A 16,708-nucleotide genomic window follows, 5' to 3' on the forward strand; every position below is an offset into this window, starting at 1 on the left:
ATGGATCAGGTCAGTCATTAGAGACTCAGCAGAGAACAGATGGTCAGAGGTCCTTAACTTGATGTGACATCTGATCATTCTTGAAGTGCAAATGTGGCTTTGCCATAAGATGTCTCGCTAAAGAAATCTACCCGTCATTCAATATTTACCAATTCATCTCACAAGTGCCTTCAAAATGTAACGGACACCTCTTTTATACAAAAATAATATGCCTCTTTGATAATAATGAAAGGTGTGCAAGGATTTTTAATGAAAATAAACCACTAGAGAAAATAACGCCTGCAGGTGCTGTTATGAGGCAACCTCATACAGGTAACCTAGTGGAAATGTGTTTTTTTAATATTCACTTGCATAAAAACTGTCTAGCCTTGCTCTCTCTATATGTAACAATAAATCTAACAGCAGCTTTAGTCTAACTATGATTAAATACTAAATATGATTGAATAGGCAGTTTCGGATTTGTGGTCACACTCACTCTTCTCTGCTCTACTGCTGAACACCGGAGCCCCCCAGGGCTGTGTGCTCAGCCCCCTCATATTCACGCTGTACACCCACGACTGTAGCCCTCGACATGAAGAGAACTCTGTTGGTAAATCTGCGGATGACACTACCAGCAATCATCAGCTGGATTTCAAACAACGATTAGACTTTATATAGCGAGATCATCAACAATCTTGCAGATTAGTGCTCATAAAATACCTTACTTCACATCGTCAGTCAACCAAGGATTGGATCGTTGATTTAATACAAGTTTAAAATATCAATAGAGTAGAGCAAGTGGATTTTTTTTTAATGTTCTGGCACTCAGGATCACCAACAACCTAACATGGTCATTTCATGTCCCGGTCTTGATGAATAAAGCTAAATAAAAAAACGTACATTTTTAAGAAATCTTAATAAGGCTAAATAACACAGCCAAGTTATTTTTGACTTTAACGAGGGGTAACAGAAAGCATCCTGACTGGAAGCGTTACAATCTAGCATGTGCACGGCCAATGACACAATGGCTTTTCATCAGAGCTGCCTGTGAAAAGCCAAAAGGATAATAAAGGCCAATACATTGTTTAGTCTTATAGCAAAATGGGACTATAACTGCATTTCATTCTACAGCACTGTGTTGCACAAACACAAAAAGCTTTTCCTCATATTTTGCCCAATTCTAGAGGATCCAGCCCAATTTGGCAACACTGACTGTATGTTTCACTCAAGCACTTTCAGAGGGTGGTTGGTTTACTCTTCCTTTTAAAAACAGAAACAAAAGAAACAAGTGCATGGTTTCTGCAGAAATGTTCCTGCTAAAGAGTGCACAGCTGCAGTGGCGCAATTATAGTTCAGAACCCCTACTGTTCTGGAAGAACACTTTGTAACTCAAGCCCTCTTTTTCCCTTTTCTTCTCCAAATCACCAGCTGCTTAGCACTTGACACTGAGAGGCTGTCTGCCAGTTACAAGCATTTTTCCCAGAACAGGCCATACACAGTCAGATCCCTCTTCAGTTCAAGGAGCCCCTCAATCCAACTCCTGTTGATTAAAATTAATTGGGCAATGAATAAGTATCATTGTGATCAGAAATCTACACCCATTGCCCTTCAGTGTTTCCTACTCCATGGTAAACACAGTAGGAGTATTTGAATGTTCCATGAGGCCAATTAGTTCATGGGATTCAGACTTGATAACAGGGGCTCCACCAAGGGGCTAATCTTTGGGAAAAAAATATTTCTCAGAAACTCTGGGGAGACTTAAGTTTATCATATATGTGGCTCTGGGTCCATGAAATGTAAAATATGGGTTCTTGAGAGCTTGTTTAGCACCCACAGCGGCCTCATTTGAGCAGAATCTCCGGACAATGCAAATATGCGTTTCAGCTATTTACAGCTCCTGCATTTAGCATGGAATTCATCCTTGACCTTGGCAACTTGTTTTGGTCTCTCAACGGATTTCTTACTGAGCAAACAGTAGCATACTTCTGCAGGGTTCCTCTTTATCTACATTAATACAACATTTGATGGTGTTATGCCAAACATAATTCAGTATTTAATATTGTATGTACATTATTTAAGGTGAATTTGTTTACAGAAATACGCACATTCATTTTCTAGAGTTAGATAAGACAATCAATAGCACTGTTACGACTACATGATATCTGGGCATAATTCCTGGATATGTGAAACATCTAGCCAGTCAGCTAAACATCAGTTTTTTATTAAGTAAACAAATAGAACTTTCAAAAGAGTGGTGCAGGAATCAGTCCAAAAACCCGGGAACTATTCAGTATTTTACCACTTCTGGTTCCCTTGTCTCAAAGTCAACAGTTTTTTGAATGTGTTTGTGGTTAGAAACCTGAAATAAGGTCTGTGGTTTATACAAGATTAAGAGATTTTGATGTTACAAAATAAAATGTATCAGTAAATATGTAAGTGCCTTACTCCTGAATGTCCTAAGCCTCTATGTTGGTGATTGCTAACAAGTGACTAAATAAGACTAGCAAATGTCATCAAGAAGAAAAACAGTCTATATTTAGCTTAGCGGCATTGACATGCAGCAGCCATGCAACTATGATGTAGTTTGTTTATAGCCTAAGCCTAAACTCATCATCACCTAGCCCTAACTGCTCAATTTATTTTCAAAACATGGAAATACTTCTTTAAACACCAGTTCTAGTTCATCTAGTCTATTCTATCTCCTTCATTTGTGTCTTGCATGACTGACACACTCAGCAAGTCCTGTTGTTTTACAGCATATGTGTAAGTCTGAATTTCCTGTCTGGAAATATTGACAAATCAAGGTTAAGCAGAAATGACTCCTTGCAATCGGTCTCCCAACTGCCCTGATTTGAAAAGTCAGATACTTTTTTTTGGAAGTGTCGACCTTTTGGAAATGTATTCGCCACAGTTTGCCTGAGCATCAAGTCAAGTAGTGTTGCATTAGTATATAGGCAGCATTTCCTTGCTCAGAATTTTTTTTAACCAGTATAGATTTCAAGCACCATAACAAAAACTGACAGCAAACACAGCTGCTGAGGTCAATCACAGTCTATACGTATTTACATTATCCAAATTGGGATATGTGGACATTCTGTGCTTTTTTGCTTCCTGCCAGCTGGGATACTCATTTAGTCCATGAACAGTGAAAGTACAGAGGGAGCAGCATGAGCAGTATTTGGGTCGTCCATCAGCAAGAGTAAAAGTATCTCATGGCAAACAAATACTGAACCAGTCAAGCACAAGCAATAACGAAAACACATTCATCTGTATCGCGTAACACGTCTGTGCATGCGTAAGCTAAGCATGAGATGTAAGGAATGTAAGAGGAGACGACTGTGTGCACTGTATAAATGGATGTATCTAAGCATGCAAGAAAGATCCATGCATGAATGAACTGTGTGTAAGTGTTGATTAAAGTATTTGGTCAGCTGCACGAACAGGGCACTGGAGCTTTATATAACTTATCACTATGGTTTTGACCTCAAAGAGAAGAAACTGCTTTTTGGAAACTTTACAGAAGGTTACAAAAGCTAAGCACATGTCAATATTTTAAGTATTTGCGTCATAAAAAGGCACAAGTCAAATATTTGCGTGGGAACTGAGGAAGTCTCCTGACACTGGTGCAAAATGTCAGAGGATCACATGCTGGATTCCTCTCAGGAAATCTCTCATATCCTCTCCCTGCCTGGGCCTGTTTGCTATGAACTAAACTAGAGGTTAATAAATAGCACCTTATCTCTTGGGACTGCTGCAGACTCAAATGCAGCTCCTGGGGCAAGAATAGCAGAACAATCTCCAAAGGGGCCCCAGTGATGAAATGGTCAGGGGTCAAGACTGAGCAAAAATAAATGATATGCTCTCACTTCGCACCACTAGGAGGCAGTAGTGTGTTTTACCTGACGGGCTGGTGTATGAATCAGGAAGATTATATCCATGTTATCTGCCCAAACTGATTTATTCCCTTTTTTTGGCAGAATGTGCAGTCCCTCGGTTATGTCTCTCGAAAACGTAAAATGGTGTGGTTGAAAACTAGGGTTGGTTGTTTGTTTCCTTGGGGTTGGTTGTTTGTTTCCGTATACAGCTTTTTTTTCTTTAAAAGGAAATACAAAAAAGACCTATAAATCCCTAAATATATCACTTTCTCTGTGAAATTTATGAAACAGTGACACTGTTACGCTAGCAGGAAATGGGCACAGGTGTAACTTATAACCAATTATGGCTGCATTCCTTTTAGGCTTACCAGATTCAGGGTCTGACACACTGACATATCCTACTGTACGTGGACACTAAGATGAAACCACGAAAAAAAAAGAATTCCAATATGTTATCTACTTGTCGTAGGAAAGTTCAACAAAATCTGGGAACATGAGCTACTCTATAGTCAAGCTATAAAACCAGAGAAGAAAGTCTTAACTTGTTATAACATCAATTATACAGTCGACAGCTTCTCTATTGACTATGAACAGAGGGGTTATCTCGTTTCGTTTTTTAAACCCAAATGAGCTTTATAGTGTCCTCAGAAAATGTCCATATACACTCAAAACATCCCCATGCATGCTTTCAGTGTCAACTATAGCATATTTTCTCATTCATTTTCTATGGAATCAGAAATTATACAAATACATATTTTAGTTTTGAATCTCTAGTTTTGAGATTTGGGAGAGAATTACTCATGTTTACTTTATTTTTGGACTGTATTAGATCATGAGAATAACAAGAATGGATTAAAAAAAATGGGTGTAGTTCCCTTTTATTGAACCGAGGCCTTTACACCTGTGCTTTACATGCTATGAAATTCAAAAGGCATGCGTATAAATCAAAGAAAAGTTCTGACTTAAAATAAAGTAAATTCCTGACCACACCCCAACCAAAAATATAAATCTTACAACTTCTATAATCCTTTTCTAACTTATTTCCATCCATTATTTGTACGATACCCCTTCAAAGCAGCGTCCACTGTGTCCTGCCCTGAAGCCCCTATAGATTGACCTATCCAATCCATCCTCACAAATGTTTCTACTCAATCACAAGGCAGTCATGAGATCCAACCACTAACCCTGAACCTTGGTCATTGTGCAATCGGTTAAAAAAGGTCACTCCTTCTCTGACACTCATGAATATCTCATGATATCAGAAATGAGGAACATACATGTAGGGCAGGTGACATTTGTCTGACTCCTAATCTGATGATGTAACAAAATTAAGCCTTGTTTCAATATTCATATGTTCATATCTGATAGGTCAGATAGAAATAAAATATCAGTGATTTTTTTAACGTTTTTTTTCTTTAGTTTTTGTCTTCAACTTTGGTAAAAATATTGATTGAAGGCTGATAAAATCAGATTTGTATTTCTGGCATACATAGATGGGGGGAAAAAATCTGTGACTATAAAACCACAAAATCACATAAAACAGTCCCAAATGGAAAAGATCCCATATCCCGATCGATCCATGGGAACCAGAATTTTACGGCTGTTTTTTGTTCTTGTTCTCTTTTTTCTTTTCTTCCTGCCTCCATCCCCTTGTACTACGTGGGGGCTGCACTGGGATGTACAGATGTTCTGTGTTTGGAATCTGGGTAAAAGGTCAGCAAGCCGGCAAGAGATGGGAGCGGCCATTTTGGGAAATTAAATAACCAGCTGTTGGGAGGTGTGGTTGATCCAGTGATGATCAGTAACAAACGACTCTGACAACGTGGTTTAAGAGTGCGAATTAGAGGATATCGAGAATGTTGATCACTGTGAGAAAGGCCCATTATACTAGAAATTATTCCAAAATTAATGTTTATCGAATCTTTTTGCTAGTCTGTCCTGAAGTGAATATATTGTCTACTTCGACTACAATGTGACCTGTAGTCTGTTGGTTCTTCTTGTTCTTATTAATCTGTAATACTGATACAATCCGACTTACTTGCCTTGTGGTCTACTTTTGACACTTCTCCTTCCACAACTGAGTCACAAGGGTTTTTCTGTCTTTACGGTCATGATGGAAACAAGAATGAGTCATCCCACATTTACAGTATCTTCACAAAATCAAACAACACTCATACCTCCCAGAAATGTGCAATACAATTTTCCTGCTTAAGTATTGGCTATTGTATAACGTTACATTTAACGCCACAACCAGCTCCTTGTATGACAAATAGCTGTAATTTATCAGCATCGATCAGCGCAGAAAACACCTGCTGCTCTTCTTTAACACACCTACTGTTTTAAAAGAATGCAAGAATGCATATATGCGTTCTTTACATGTAAAATCATGTCAATCGTCTACTAGACAGTCCCCAAATACTGACATGTTGCGAAACAGATATTTTCAACCACGCCTTTCTTTACCTATACTTTAGCCAATTAAGAGATGTGTTCCCATTCTGTGATAATCCTGCTGTATTGGATCGTACCGTTTGAACAAACAAAAGCTAATCTGTTTGTATATAGAATAGGTTCAATTAGAAACACCTATTTTTAACTGAATCACAGCAGGACTCGTTTATCCTATTTGAAGGCCCTCTCTGCCAAGGCTTTAAGTTTGTTACATTCCATGGGCATAAGAAAGGAGCCCTTTAATTCCTCTGCTCTGAGTTTCCCCTCTAGGCATTGTCAGCAGTCTCCCAGTTACCTTTCACCTACTTAGTCTGTGCTTCAGACAGGAGAGGGTTAAGCAGCTCCTTCTTTGTGGTCTGGCCCTTAATCACGCACAGCTCCCTGACGGGGTTGTAAAAAAAACGACTGCCCCGTAATCTAGGCCTTCTGTCTGCTGTGAACTTTCCCCTAATTCTCACAGTCCTCACTGCTTTTCAGAAGCTGATATTTGCTGAAGAGCAACCAAGGCCAAATTGTATGCCTGTTTAATTCCTGACGTGCGCCACAGTGTCTCTGACCTCATCCATTAGTCACATTATAACAAAACGCTAGAGGATTAAGAAATAGGGATATTGAAACACTGAAATGTGTTTATTAAAGGATGATCTCAGCTATCAGTAAAATAACATATGGACATAAGCTTTTTTAAAGGTTATCGGTATTTCCGTGAAGGTTTATGACTGTCATCAGGATAATAGAGCTTAAGAACATTTAATAATTTAGGAAATGCTTCTCTCCCATGACATGCAGTCAGAGAGCAATATCTGCTTGTCTTGGCATTTTATACTGTCAACAAACTGACTAGTATCTCTTTTTTGTCATGCAGAGCAATTCAGTTTCCCTTAATTCGCCATGATTTTTTCTCCGTCTTGTGAGGATGACATGCACAGTCTGTAATGGCATTTACCAATTTCACTTTCATAATTAGTCCATTTATTTTTAACATTTGATTTCAAATCAGGCTTAAATTAATGGTGCTGCCCTGTATTCGCAAATGCACAGTTAAAAGGTTGCAGTGTTTCTGCAGATGCATCAGAGATGTTTTTGAGTGATAATCTGTGGAGTTATCACCAACAGGCACACCCTCTATTCTATGAGCCTAATGGGGATTCTGGTATCACTGTTGACCAATTTCAGGGTGTTGCTGTGTGTCCCGATAAACCAGATTAACTCATGGTCTCAGACACACAAAACACATAATGGGCAGGCGCCATCTTACCTTAAAGAACTCATTATACCCTATTGTCCTACTAGGGCATTGCGTTCCAAGAATGCAGGGTTGTTGGTTGTTCCTAGAGTCTCTAAAAGTACAATGGGAGCCAGAGCCTTTTCTTATCAAGCTCCACTTTTGTGGAATCAGCTTCCAGTTTGTGTTCGGACGGCAGACACCCTATCCGTTTTTAAGAGTGCGCTTAAGACCTTCCTTTTTGATAAAGCTTATAGTTAGGGCTGATTAGATTCAGCCCCTAGTTTTGCTGATATAGGCTTAGTTTGTCGGGGGACATCTTACTTCTTCCTTCTCTCTGTCTATACCTTTGTACTCTCATGTTCCGATTAACCCAGCTTCCCCAAATGTCTTTCTTTTTGGTGTCTATATACGCCGGGATCCGGAGTCATGGATGATCCTNGACCGCTGCGGTGACTAACGTATGTAGATTCTTTGACCGTCTGTAAACCTCTGTTTCTTGTCCGTCTGCGACAGATGTTTGGTCTCAGCGACGACTTAGGCTTCGAAACGAAAGAGAACACTAGACCAAAGTTTTTCTCGTGTCTATCTGCAGAGACGACTCCCCGCATGTTCCTTTGCGGAGAGTCGTCACTAGACTTGTGTGACTAGGATACACCGAAGTCGTCCGCCCCTCGTACCCCGGCCCCCCCATAGTGACGACGTCTCGGTGTCTCTGTGACTCCGTGTCGTATTGGGTTTGGGGTGGGTGGGCCTGGAGAAATGTAGGTGGGCCAGGGGGAGACTTATTAAGCGTGGGGTCTGAGCTGAAACTTCATTAATGATTTTAATGATTTTTTAATGCACTAATTGAACATAAGCATAAACTAGCAGTGAAAACAAAAACATAGGCACGGCGGCCTCAGAATGTGTGTTATACTGACATCCATATGACTAGGGATGGGTATTGTTAAGGTTTTAACGGTAGGCCTACTACTACTTTTATCGATACCGCTTATCGATCCGGTGTTTTAACGGTACTTTTATCGTTTTTTTGGAGAAAGAAAGAAGGTAAACTAACTAAACAAATTGTGAACAAAACTAACATTGATTTTATTTAAATTAAATACATAATATTTCACATCAAAAGAAACAACAATCGTATACATCGTATTAAATAATCGGATACAACTGTTAACAGAATAGCTGAAACTTTAACAAAATAAATAACTCAGTTACCTCTAATCATCAACCCATGTTTGTATAATTGAGTTAACTCCGTGTGTTCGCTGCTAGCATTCATAACACCTGACGTGGAAACGTTACTCGTGGATGGGGGGGGGCTACAGCGCTACCAGAAAGACAGTCGAACCCGGTGCATTTCTCCGTCTGAATGTCGTGCACTTTTGCTAAATGTTTAGACAAATTGCTCGTGTTACCGGCACCCTTAGGCAAAACAAAGTCTCATCAAACTCAGATAAATCTTGAAATAGTCATCAATCAGTTTTTTAAAAGCCTGAAAAATCTTAATTTGATCCAAAACTAAAAGCGACCTACATGCTAAACTCTTATTGCACTCTTATTGCCCCGCCCCCTCGCAAGCAGGCGGGGATTGGAAAGATCTAAAATACTAAAAATAATCATAGACGCATTTTGCTGTCTTTTTGCATATTAGAAAAGGAGTTGGCGACGCTAAAACTGCAATATAATGTTTGTGTAGTAATAGTACATATGACAGAAATGTTTTACATGTCTCTCTCCAGTACCGACCGATAACGTCGGAGCTTAATGGTACCACGGTCTTTAATAATTCAGCCCTGGGGCCCGTTTAATACAGGGGCTCGGTACCCATCCCTACACATGACTGGCTCGGCGGCCACAGGTTGTTTATCCTTGACAGTCGCACAGTGGGCACACACTGAGAGAGTCTTTTCATATTCAGCAAATGTGTACACGCTTTACTGCAGACCTCAAGAAGAAAAAAGACTTTAATTCACTCACGGCAAAACTTACTTTACTTACTAATTTACTCACGTTAAAAAAATGCACTCCCTATTCCATTGTCATGAAGGTGGAATCTAACTATATCCAGAATAACTTTGATTGGATCCAGGCTATAAACATGTTTATTTCTGCTGTAAAGTTGGGCATTTTAACACGGGGGTCTATGGGAATTGCTCCTTTCTGCATCCATCCTCTGTTTGCCACTAGAGGAACTGCAGTTTGTGGCACTTCCTTCTGGGCTTCCCAGCTCTGCGCTATAATGCGCTGATTGGCTATGGGTGGGCCAGACGTGCATGTGGGTGGGCCCAGGCCCACCCGGGCCCACCCACAGCTATGCCACTGGTTCTTAGTTTTATTGAGTTCGGAAATTAATAGAAAGAGCCTGTAAATCATGATGATGAGAAACAATCTTAAAGTAATAATTTAGAAGCTCAGTGGACTATATACCTTAGTCAAAATATCAATAAAGGTTCTTATTATTTTTATATCAATATTTCTAAGCTACTGAGTATTATTTTGGGATGCTCTGTCATTATTTTTGAGATATTAAGCCAATATTTCTGAGATTCTTTTGAGATATTTGCAGAAACCGTGTGCAGATTTCGGGTAAATGCTTTGAACAAGGCCAGTATGTTTTCACAAACTCAAATATTTTTTTAAAGTTTAAGTCAATATTTGAAAGATATTGATTCAATATTTGTAGGTATTGAGCACCTTTTTTGATATATTAAGTCATTTATTTGAAATACCTAGTCGTTATATTGAGATAAATAGGTAAATAATTTGGTGATAAATAAGATATATTTTGAAGTCATTATTTTAAGCTTCTTTGTAATTATTTTAGAGAACTTCTCATTCTCATTGTACTAGTGGACATGGACATCCATAACTAATAGTGTAAGAATATTTATTCAGAGTAGAAAACCAAAGTGACAACACCATCATAGTTTCAATAACATAAGTGTATTTGAAATTTATCACAGGGAAAATAACCCAAATCTGTGTGCAGTGCTCTAACAGGAGTAGGTTTTACTTCCACTCTGCTGCTATAAGTGATGGAAGTCCCCTGAAAATAAATGTAACTCAATTAAATGTAATTGTATTAACCTTATCAGTCCAGGGCCTAAGGCACATGTTGGCATCAACGTGAGACTAGTGGAAATAGAAATAGAAGAAGTCACAGATGAGGATGAAATTAAAGTCACAATGAACTCATTTTTTCAGAGGTGGTGTGTGGAGCCCCCTCCATCTACCTGGACTTCGCCCGCTGCATGCTGGATCTCAGGATCGGAGTCGCAGCCCAGAACTGTTACAATGTGGCCAAGGGAGCGTTCACGGGGGAGATCAGGTATCTCACCCACTGGATGAATGCAATATGAATGAATCAACAATGCATCCGATCTATTAATAATACTGCAGGCTGATACCTTTTTAAATAAATGATCACATGAAGTCACATGTTTGTTCTCCTTACAGTCCGGCCATGATAAAGGACTGCGGGGCAGAATGGGTGATACTGGGACACTCTGAGCGCCGCCATGTTTTTGGGGAAAGTGACGAGCTGATTGGTCAGAAGGTGGGCCGCTTCCTCCTGCCGCTGTAGGAAATGTGTGGATGTGGACGCTGTTTAGTATTTATACAAATAATAATATAAATACTGGCAAGTGTGTAGGGAAGAAACCTGTCGTATTTAAAGGTCTCCTATTATACTGTTTTTCGTCAATATATTATAGGTCTCAGATATATACAAAACATGTCTCTGAAGTGTTTGGCTCTAAATACCAAACAGATCATGCATTGCAGCATCCCATAATCCCCTCTGTTTCAGCCTTGTTTCAAAAGTGCTGATTCTCTGTCTGTTACTTTAGATGAAAATAAGGAGCCCCTCCCCACGCCCCACTGAGAGATATTTGGTTAAAAAGAACAGAATGGTGCTCTAGGAGGTTCAGGTGATATGGTGGGGGGGGGGGTTACCTTGGTTGGTTATTGGCTAATAGTTACACAAGACAACAAAACGTTATGATATCATATAAGTATAAATATAAGTGGCCAAAATCTAATCCGCTCATTTGCAGACAGGTTTTTATATAAATGGATCAAGACAAAAAGAGAGAGAATATTATTTCCTGAAACTTTCAGAATCTCTTTACACATGTTTATGTATAAAATAAATGAAAAGTGGATTTTGCACAATGGGTGACCTTCTAAGGAGGTAAAATATTGGATACTCTTTAATTTAGCTTTAATTAGACTATTTTGTATTTAAAGTTAATAAAATAAGATAACCTACAGATTAGTCAGACTTTACAGCTGTTTACTTCCACCTGTTTGCCCAGATGTATAGGAGCCACAACAAATCTTTTTAAGTGAGTTAAATCCGGCCTGTTGTTAAATGGTGCAAACACGTCAGGTAAAGACTTGAGGGTGTGGTTGATCCCCAGGTGGCCCACGCTCTGGAGAGTGACCTGAGTGTGATCGCTTGCATCGGGGAGAAGCTGGAGGAGAGGGAGGCCGGCACCACAGAAGAAGTCGTCTACGCTCAGACGCAGGTCATTTCAGGTAAATACAGGAAATTGAACTGAATATAGTTAATTTCAAAAGATTTACAAAAATGAAAAATAAATATATACATTTATTAAAAATGTTTAATAAATAAGAATGAACATATACAACAGACTTTCTATAAGCAAAATAAATAAACATTTCATTTCCAAAAAGCAATAGGAAAAAGGTATATGTCAAACGCTTATAAATGCAAATAACAAACATGTTAATTAATTTACAATAACATTTGAGTATCTCTTTTTTTTTTCTCTTGGCACTTTCTTAGAAAGTGCCAAGAGAAAAAAAAAAGAGATACTCAAATGTTATTGTAAATTAATTAACATGTTTGTTATTTGCATTTATAAGCGTTTGACATATACCTTNTAGGGTATGTTGGGGAAGGCAGGGGACTCCAGAGCCACTTGGAGCTGTATTCTGCCTAATGAGGAAGGGGTAAAATATTGCATCTCTTGCATTCCTTTTCTCATCATTCATGACATCATCATGTGATGCTATTTGTTGAATAGCTGTAATAATTACAAATAAAATGTCAAAATGGGTTGATTTATTATTGTTTGGTATTGGCCTGCATATTGTGTCAATGTGAGGACACCAGCTGAGTGACCACAGAACCTCATTAGTGTGTAATGACCTTTCCTCTAGAGGCATGAACCCTTGGTGGCTGGTTGTGGCTGTAATGTGCCTCAGGGTCAGGGGTTGTCCTGAACTTTGGCACAGTTCTTCCTCATTACAATGGGAGAGAGATGGAGGTGGGTGGTTTGTGTTTGGGGATGGGGGAGGAGAGAAGATGAATGAAGTGGAGGAGGGGGAGGAGGGGGAGGAGGAGGGATGTCTGACTCCCTGACAGATCTAGGGGAAAGGTTGCTCATTCTTGAGGGATGTACAAATGTTTCTTTTACAAAAAAAGGCGGGACGTCCTAAAAAAGGAGGAGGAGGCGAGGGTCTTTAAAAACTGCGGGATATCTGTACAAAGTTCACAGATAAATATAGACCACCTTTTCCCATTTTCTCCTACTTTTTTTCTTGGCTCAGGCTCAAGGGCTGTAATCCGAGCAACATTGCATGCTAGATTTGTACCAAGCCTTCTAGGTTCCCCTCATCCACCTCCCACCCCCCACACACCAGTACAGTATTAACAGTATGAGTAATCCCGTTAAACTGTGTGACCCTGAGTGAACACTCTGAGAGACCAGCAAACTTTCCCCCAGTTGAAACCTTGCCAAATAAACTTGTTTCTTCTTTCCTCATTCCTCAAATCCTGCTGATGTCAGAGCTCTGAGGTGTATTGTGACTGGCTGACTAGTCTCAATTGTTGCCTCAGCAGTATTCACCTTTCCCCTATTTCTCATCCACGGCCATCAGAAACAGAGGTTCAATGTATTTCCAACTGACTTCATTTTATTCATCTTTATGAATTAAAATCTACCATCTATGCAGCAATTTGCTTTTTTTCAGCATTTCCTCTCTTCATTCCTTTTGTCCTCTTTAAAGGCTAAACAGACCTTAAGTTTGACCAGTGTGTGTTGGGTAAGAAACCTGAGCGTGTGTCCCAGTTTGAGAGTATTCAGCCAGGTACAGTCTGGATAAAAGCACTCATTATGACTGCTGGTCTGGGAGCAGCAGCTGCTTGGCGTGGCTTCACACTGAGGGCATCATTTACTGCCTTTTACAATTACTGTAAGCGACAGTATGAGGGGACTTAACTGAACCTCATGCTGACAACTTTAATTTGCCCATTTCATTCTGTAAGCACTTTAAACGATGATGATTTAAATACGTTTCAAATAATGCTATTAAACCAAATGCAAATTAGATATACTTTAGTTCAGAATACAGAAAAGTTGGATGCCTAAATTATATATTTAAATACATTAAAGTACAGTAGTTATGATTTTACCAGCTAAAAAGCACAGCTGCTGCAAGAAGCCTAACAGTTTATATTTCTGGCGTCACGCTGGGAAGAGAAGCGTGTCCTCAATTGATTAGATTCCTTGATTTTAATTGCTAGTGATTTTAAGCTTCTTTCTGACCTTACTAAACAGATGGTGTGCCACATTTGGCGTCAGATCTTGTCCAGTCGGCTTAAGAAGGTGTAAGGAGAGGATTTTGGGCGCTTTCTGGCTTTACTTACCGACTGGTGAGTCGCTTTGCTCGGCGACGCTGCTCTGCATGTCATTCTGGCTGCTTTGCAGGGAAGTTCTCTGACGGACCTGTTGAACCTGAAGAAGTGACAAACCAATGATGTAATTGCATAAAAAAAAAAAAAAATAAGAAAGAGAATTCTCAAAGGTTATTCTGATAATTGTGGTAATGGTAACGCTTCTTCACCTGGCTCTGCAGTGTCCTGATGCGCACATTCTGCTTGTCAAGCTTCTCCTGCTGGAGTCTGATCCGCTCCATCAGATCGTCAATGCGTTTGTTTTGACCCTCCAGCATCAGCTGAGAGAAAAACCGACACAAAAGAACCACATTTTCAGCTTTTGGTCATCTTTATTACACAGTGCTTGTGCATACAATGTGGCATTGAGCCTCACAGCCACAGAAGTAACCAGATGAACACAACAAACAGTTTGCAGGGTTTCATTGAGAAGCCCAAAACATAGACCCCATACACATTTCCACTCCTCAATGAAAAGCCCTTTTCCTTTCTCACCGGCTGTGGTGTGGTTATGTAACTCACTCACAGCGCGGGTTTTCCATCCCAGTATGAAGCCTTTCAGGCTCACATACTTCATTGTAAGCTGAGACTTGCAGAGAAAGCGCAACTCGCATAAGCCCCCTTCTACTGTATCATATGGCCGAATACTCTACAGGTTGTAAAATCACCCAGCTGTGGATAATTATTCACACATTCTTGCAGCTGATGCGTGCAGATCCCTTTGTCTGTCAGGCTGTAGTGTTTCCCTGCACGTACTGCACGGTCTTGCTCAATGCCATGCAGGCTTGTTAAGCAACCCCCTCCACTCCACTCCACTACACCCACCACCCACTGCTTGCCCTTTGTGCTTTTTGATTTAGTGCCTTTGAGCTGAGGGGAAAAAGCCCCCCCATAAAAGCCAATGGCCCATGCATACTGTACATCCACTAACTTGAGTCCCTTTCTGCAGTAAAGCAACATGTCATACTCTGAATGGGACTTTAGTTTGAAGTGATAAGAATATGAAACATGTTTTGAAAACAGAAGAAACCTTATTTTCCTCCCAAACTAACTATAACTCCAATGCTTCACTGAAAAAGGAGAACAAGTATTGCATTCTCACCTGGATGTTGTGAGCATCACTGCTGTTCTTGGCCCCAGCGTTGGAGTCAGGCAGCCCAGCTCCCCTCTGCAGCATGCTGTCCACCCTCTCCTCCAGCCGGTTCATCCTCTCGCTCATCGTCTTCCTCTCCTGATTCATCTCCTCCGCCTTCTCCCTCAGCTCGGCCGTGACATTGAGCAGCTGCCCCTCTCTGTCCTCCAGTCCATGGGCTCGAGCCTTCAGGGTCTCCCCCTCCATTCGCAGCTTCTGGCCTTCCTTCCCCAGCTCGGTCACTGTGCGATTGAACACCTTCAGCTTGGTGGAAATGTCCCTCATCTGGACTTTAGTTTTGTCCACGTGCTCCTTCAGCCCCTGGCCCAGCTGCAGCAGGCCATGAGCGATGACATTCACATCATCCCAAGCTGCGTACTGTACACGCTTCTCCTTGGCAGCACTGCCGGAGGATGAGCCCCCTTTCTTCTCCAAGGGGAAACCTGTGGCCATGAGCACCACCAGGCAGAGAGTCAGAGTTGCCAGTGTTGTCTTCATTGTTGCTGTTTTCAAATTGTTGTAATATTGCATTAAATCTTGTGTCCTGTTGCAGAAGTGTGTAGTGTTCTGCCCTGTGTTTTTGAGTTGGATTTGAGAGCTCAGTCGGCTGGCAGAGCGATCAGAGCGTGAACAGTTTATATAGTTTCACAGCCCTCAACTCTAAGCTGTAAACTGCCTGCCATTGGCCAGCCGAGGAGAGGGAGGGGTGCAGTTACTCTCAGGTTTTTGTCCCTCCTCCACCTCTCTGTTAACTATTCATGTCAGAGGCGGAGGAGGGACATAATATAACAAAAAGATTTCCTTTCATTTCTGCACTGTTGGAGACAGGGACTTCATGACTTACTGGAGGAAACTGATCGCCAGCAGTGAAACAAATGCATTATTTTACTTCTGAATTAACACTAGTGGTAATATGTCAATCAATCAATCAATGTTTATTTATATAGCCCAATATCACAAATGTTACATTTGTCTCAGTGGACTTCACAGTTTGTACAGAATATCAGTATGACAATACGACACCCTCTGTCCTTAGACCCTCACATCGTACAAGGAAAAACTTCCAGAGAAAACCCAAAGTTTAAAGGGAAAAATGGGAGAAACCTCAGGGAGAGCAACAGAGGAGGGATCCCTCTCCCAGGACGGACAGACGTCCAATAGATGCCGTGTGTAAATTGAAAAGATAATACATTTGCAACATAGGTAGTCCAAATGTTTGGAAATGCATGTGTGTATGTATAATAGGAAGATGAATCCACGAGAATATCCATCCAGGACTTATGATCCAGGACCACAGCCACGACTCAAGATCCAGGACTCGCGATACTGCCAAGGCACAC

At 40.5% G+C, this 16,708-nt stretch overlaps 2 protein-coding genes across 2 annotated transcripts; one reads left to right on the plus strand and one right to left on the minus strand.

The window, feature by feature from the left end:
• Window positions 1-12,500, plus strand: LOC104944869 (triosephosphate isomerase-like). Its single transcript, XM_010770456.1, has 6 exons — window positions 1-9; window positions 448-589; window positions 10,738-10,861; window positions 10,990-11,089; window positions 11,955-12,072; window positions 12,445-12,500. Exons 1-6 carry the CDS (start codon window positions 1-3, stop codon window positions 12,498-12,500), a joined length of 549 nt encoding a protein of 182 aa, XP_010768758.1.
• A 1,680-nt stretch (window positions 12,501-14,180) lies between these two features.
• Window positions 14,181-15,987, minus strand: LOC104944860 (angiopoietin-related protein 3-like). The gene is made up of 3 exons (XM_010770447.1): window positions 15,339-15,987; window positions 14,407-14,517; window positions 14,181-14,297 (listed from the first exon to the last, which is right to left on the minus strand). Exons 1-3 carry the CDS (start codon window positions 15,897-15,899, stop codon window positions 14,202-14,204), a joined length of 768 nt encoding a protein of 255 aa, XP_010768749.1. The 5' UTR covers window positions 15,900-15,987; the 3' UTR covers window positions 14,181-14,201.
• Between the last annotated feature and the right edge of the window lie 721 nt (window positions 15,988-16,708).

The sequence above is a fragment of the Notothenia coriiceps genome, unplaced genomic scaffold, assembly GCF_000735185.1.
Source record: "Notothenia coriiceps isolate Sejong01 unplaced genomic scaffold, NC01 NC01_scaffold00008957, whole genome shotgun sequence".
NCBI lineage: Eukaryota > Metazoa > Chordata > Actinopteri > Perciformes > Nototheniidae > Notothenia > Notothenia coriiceps.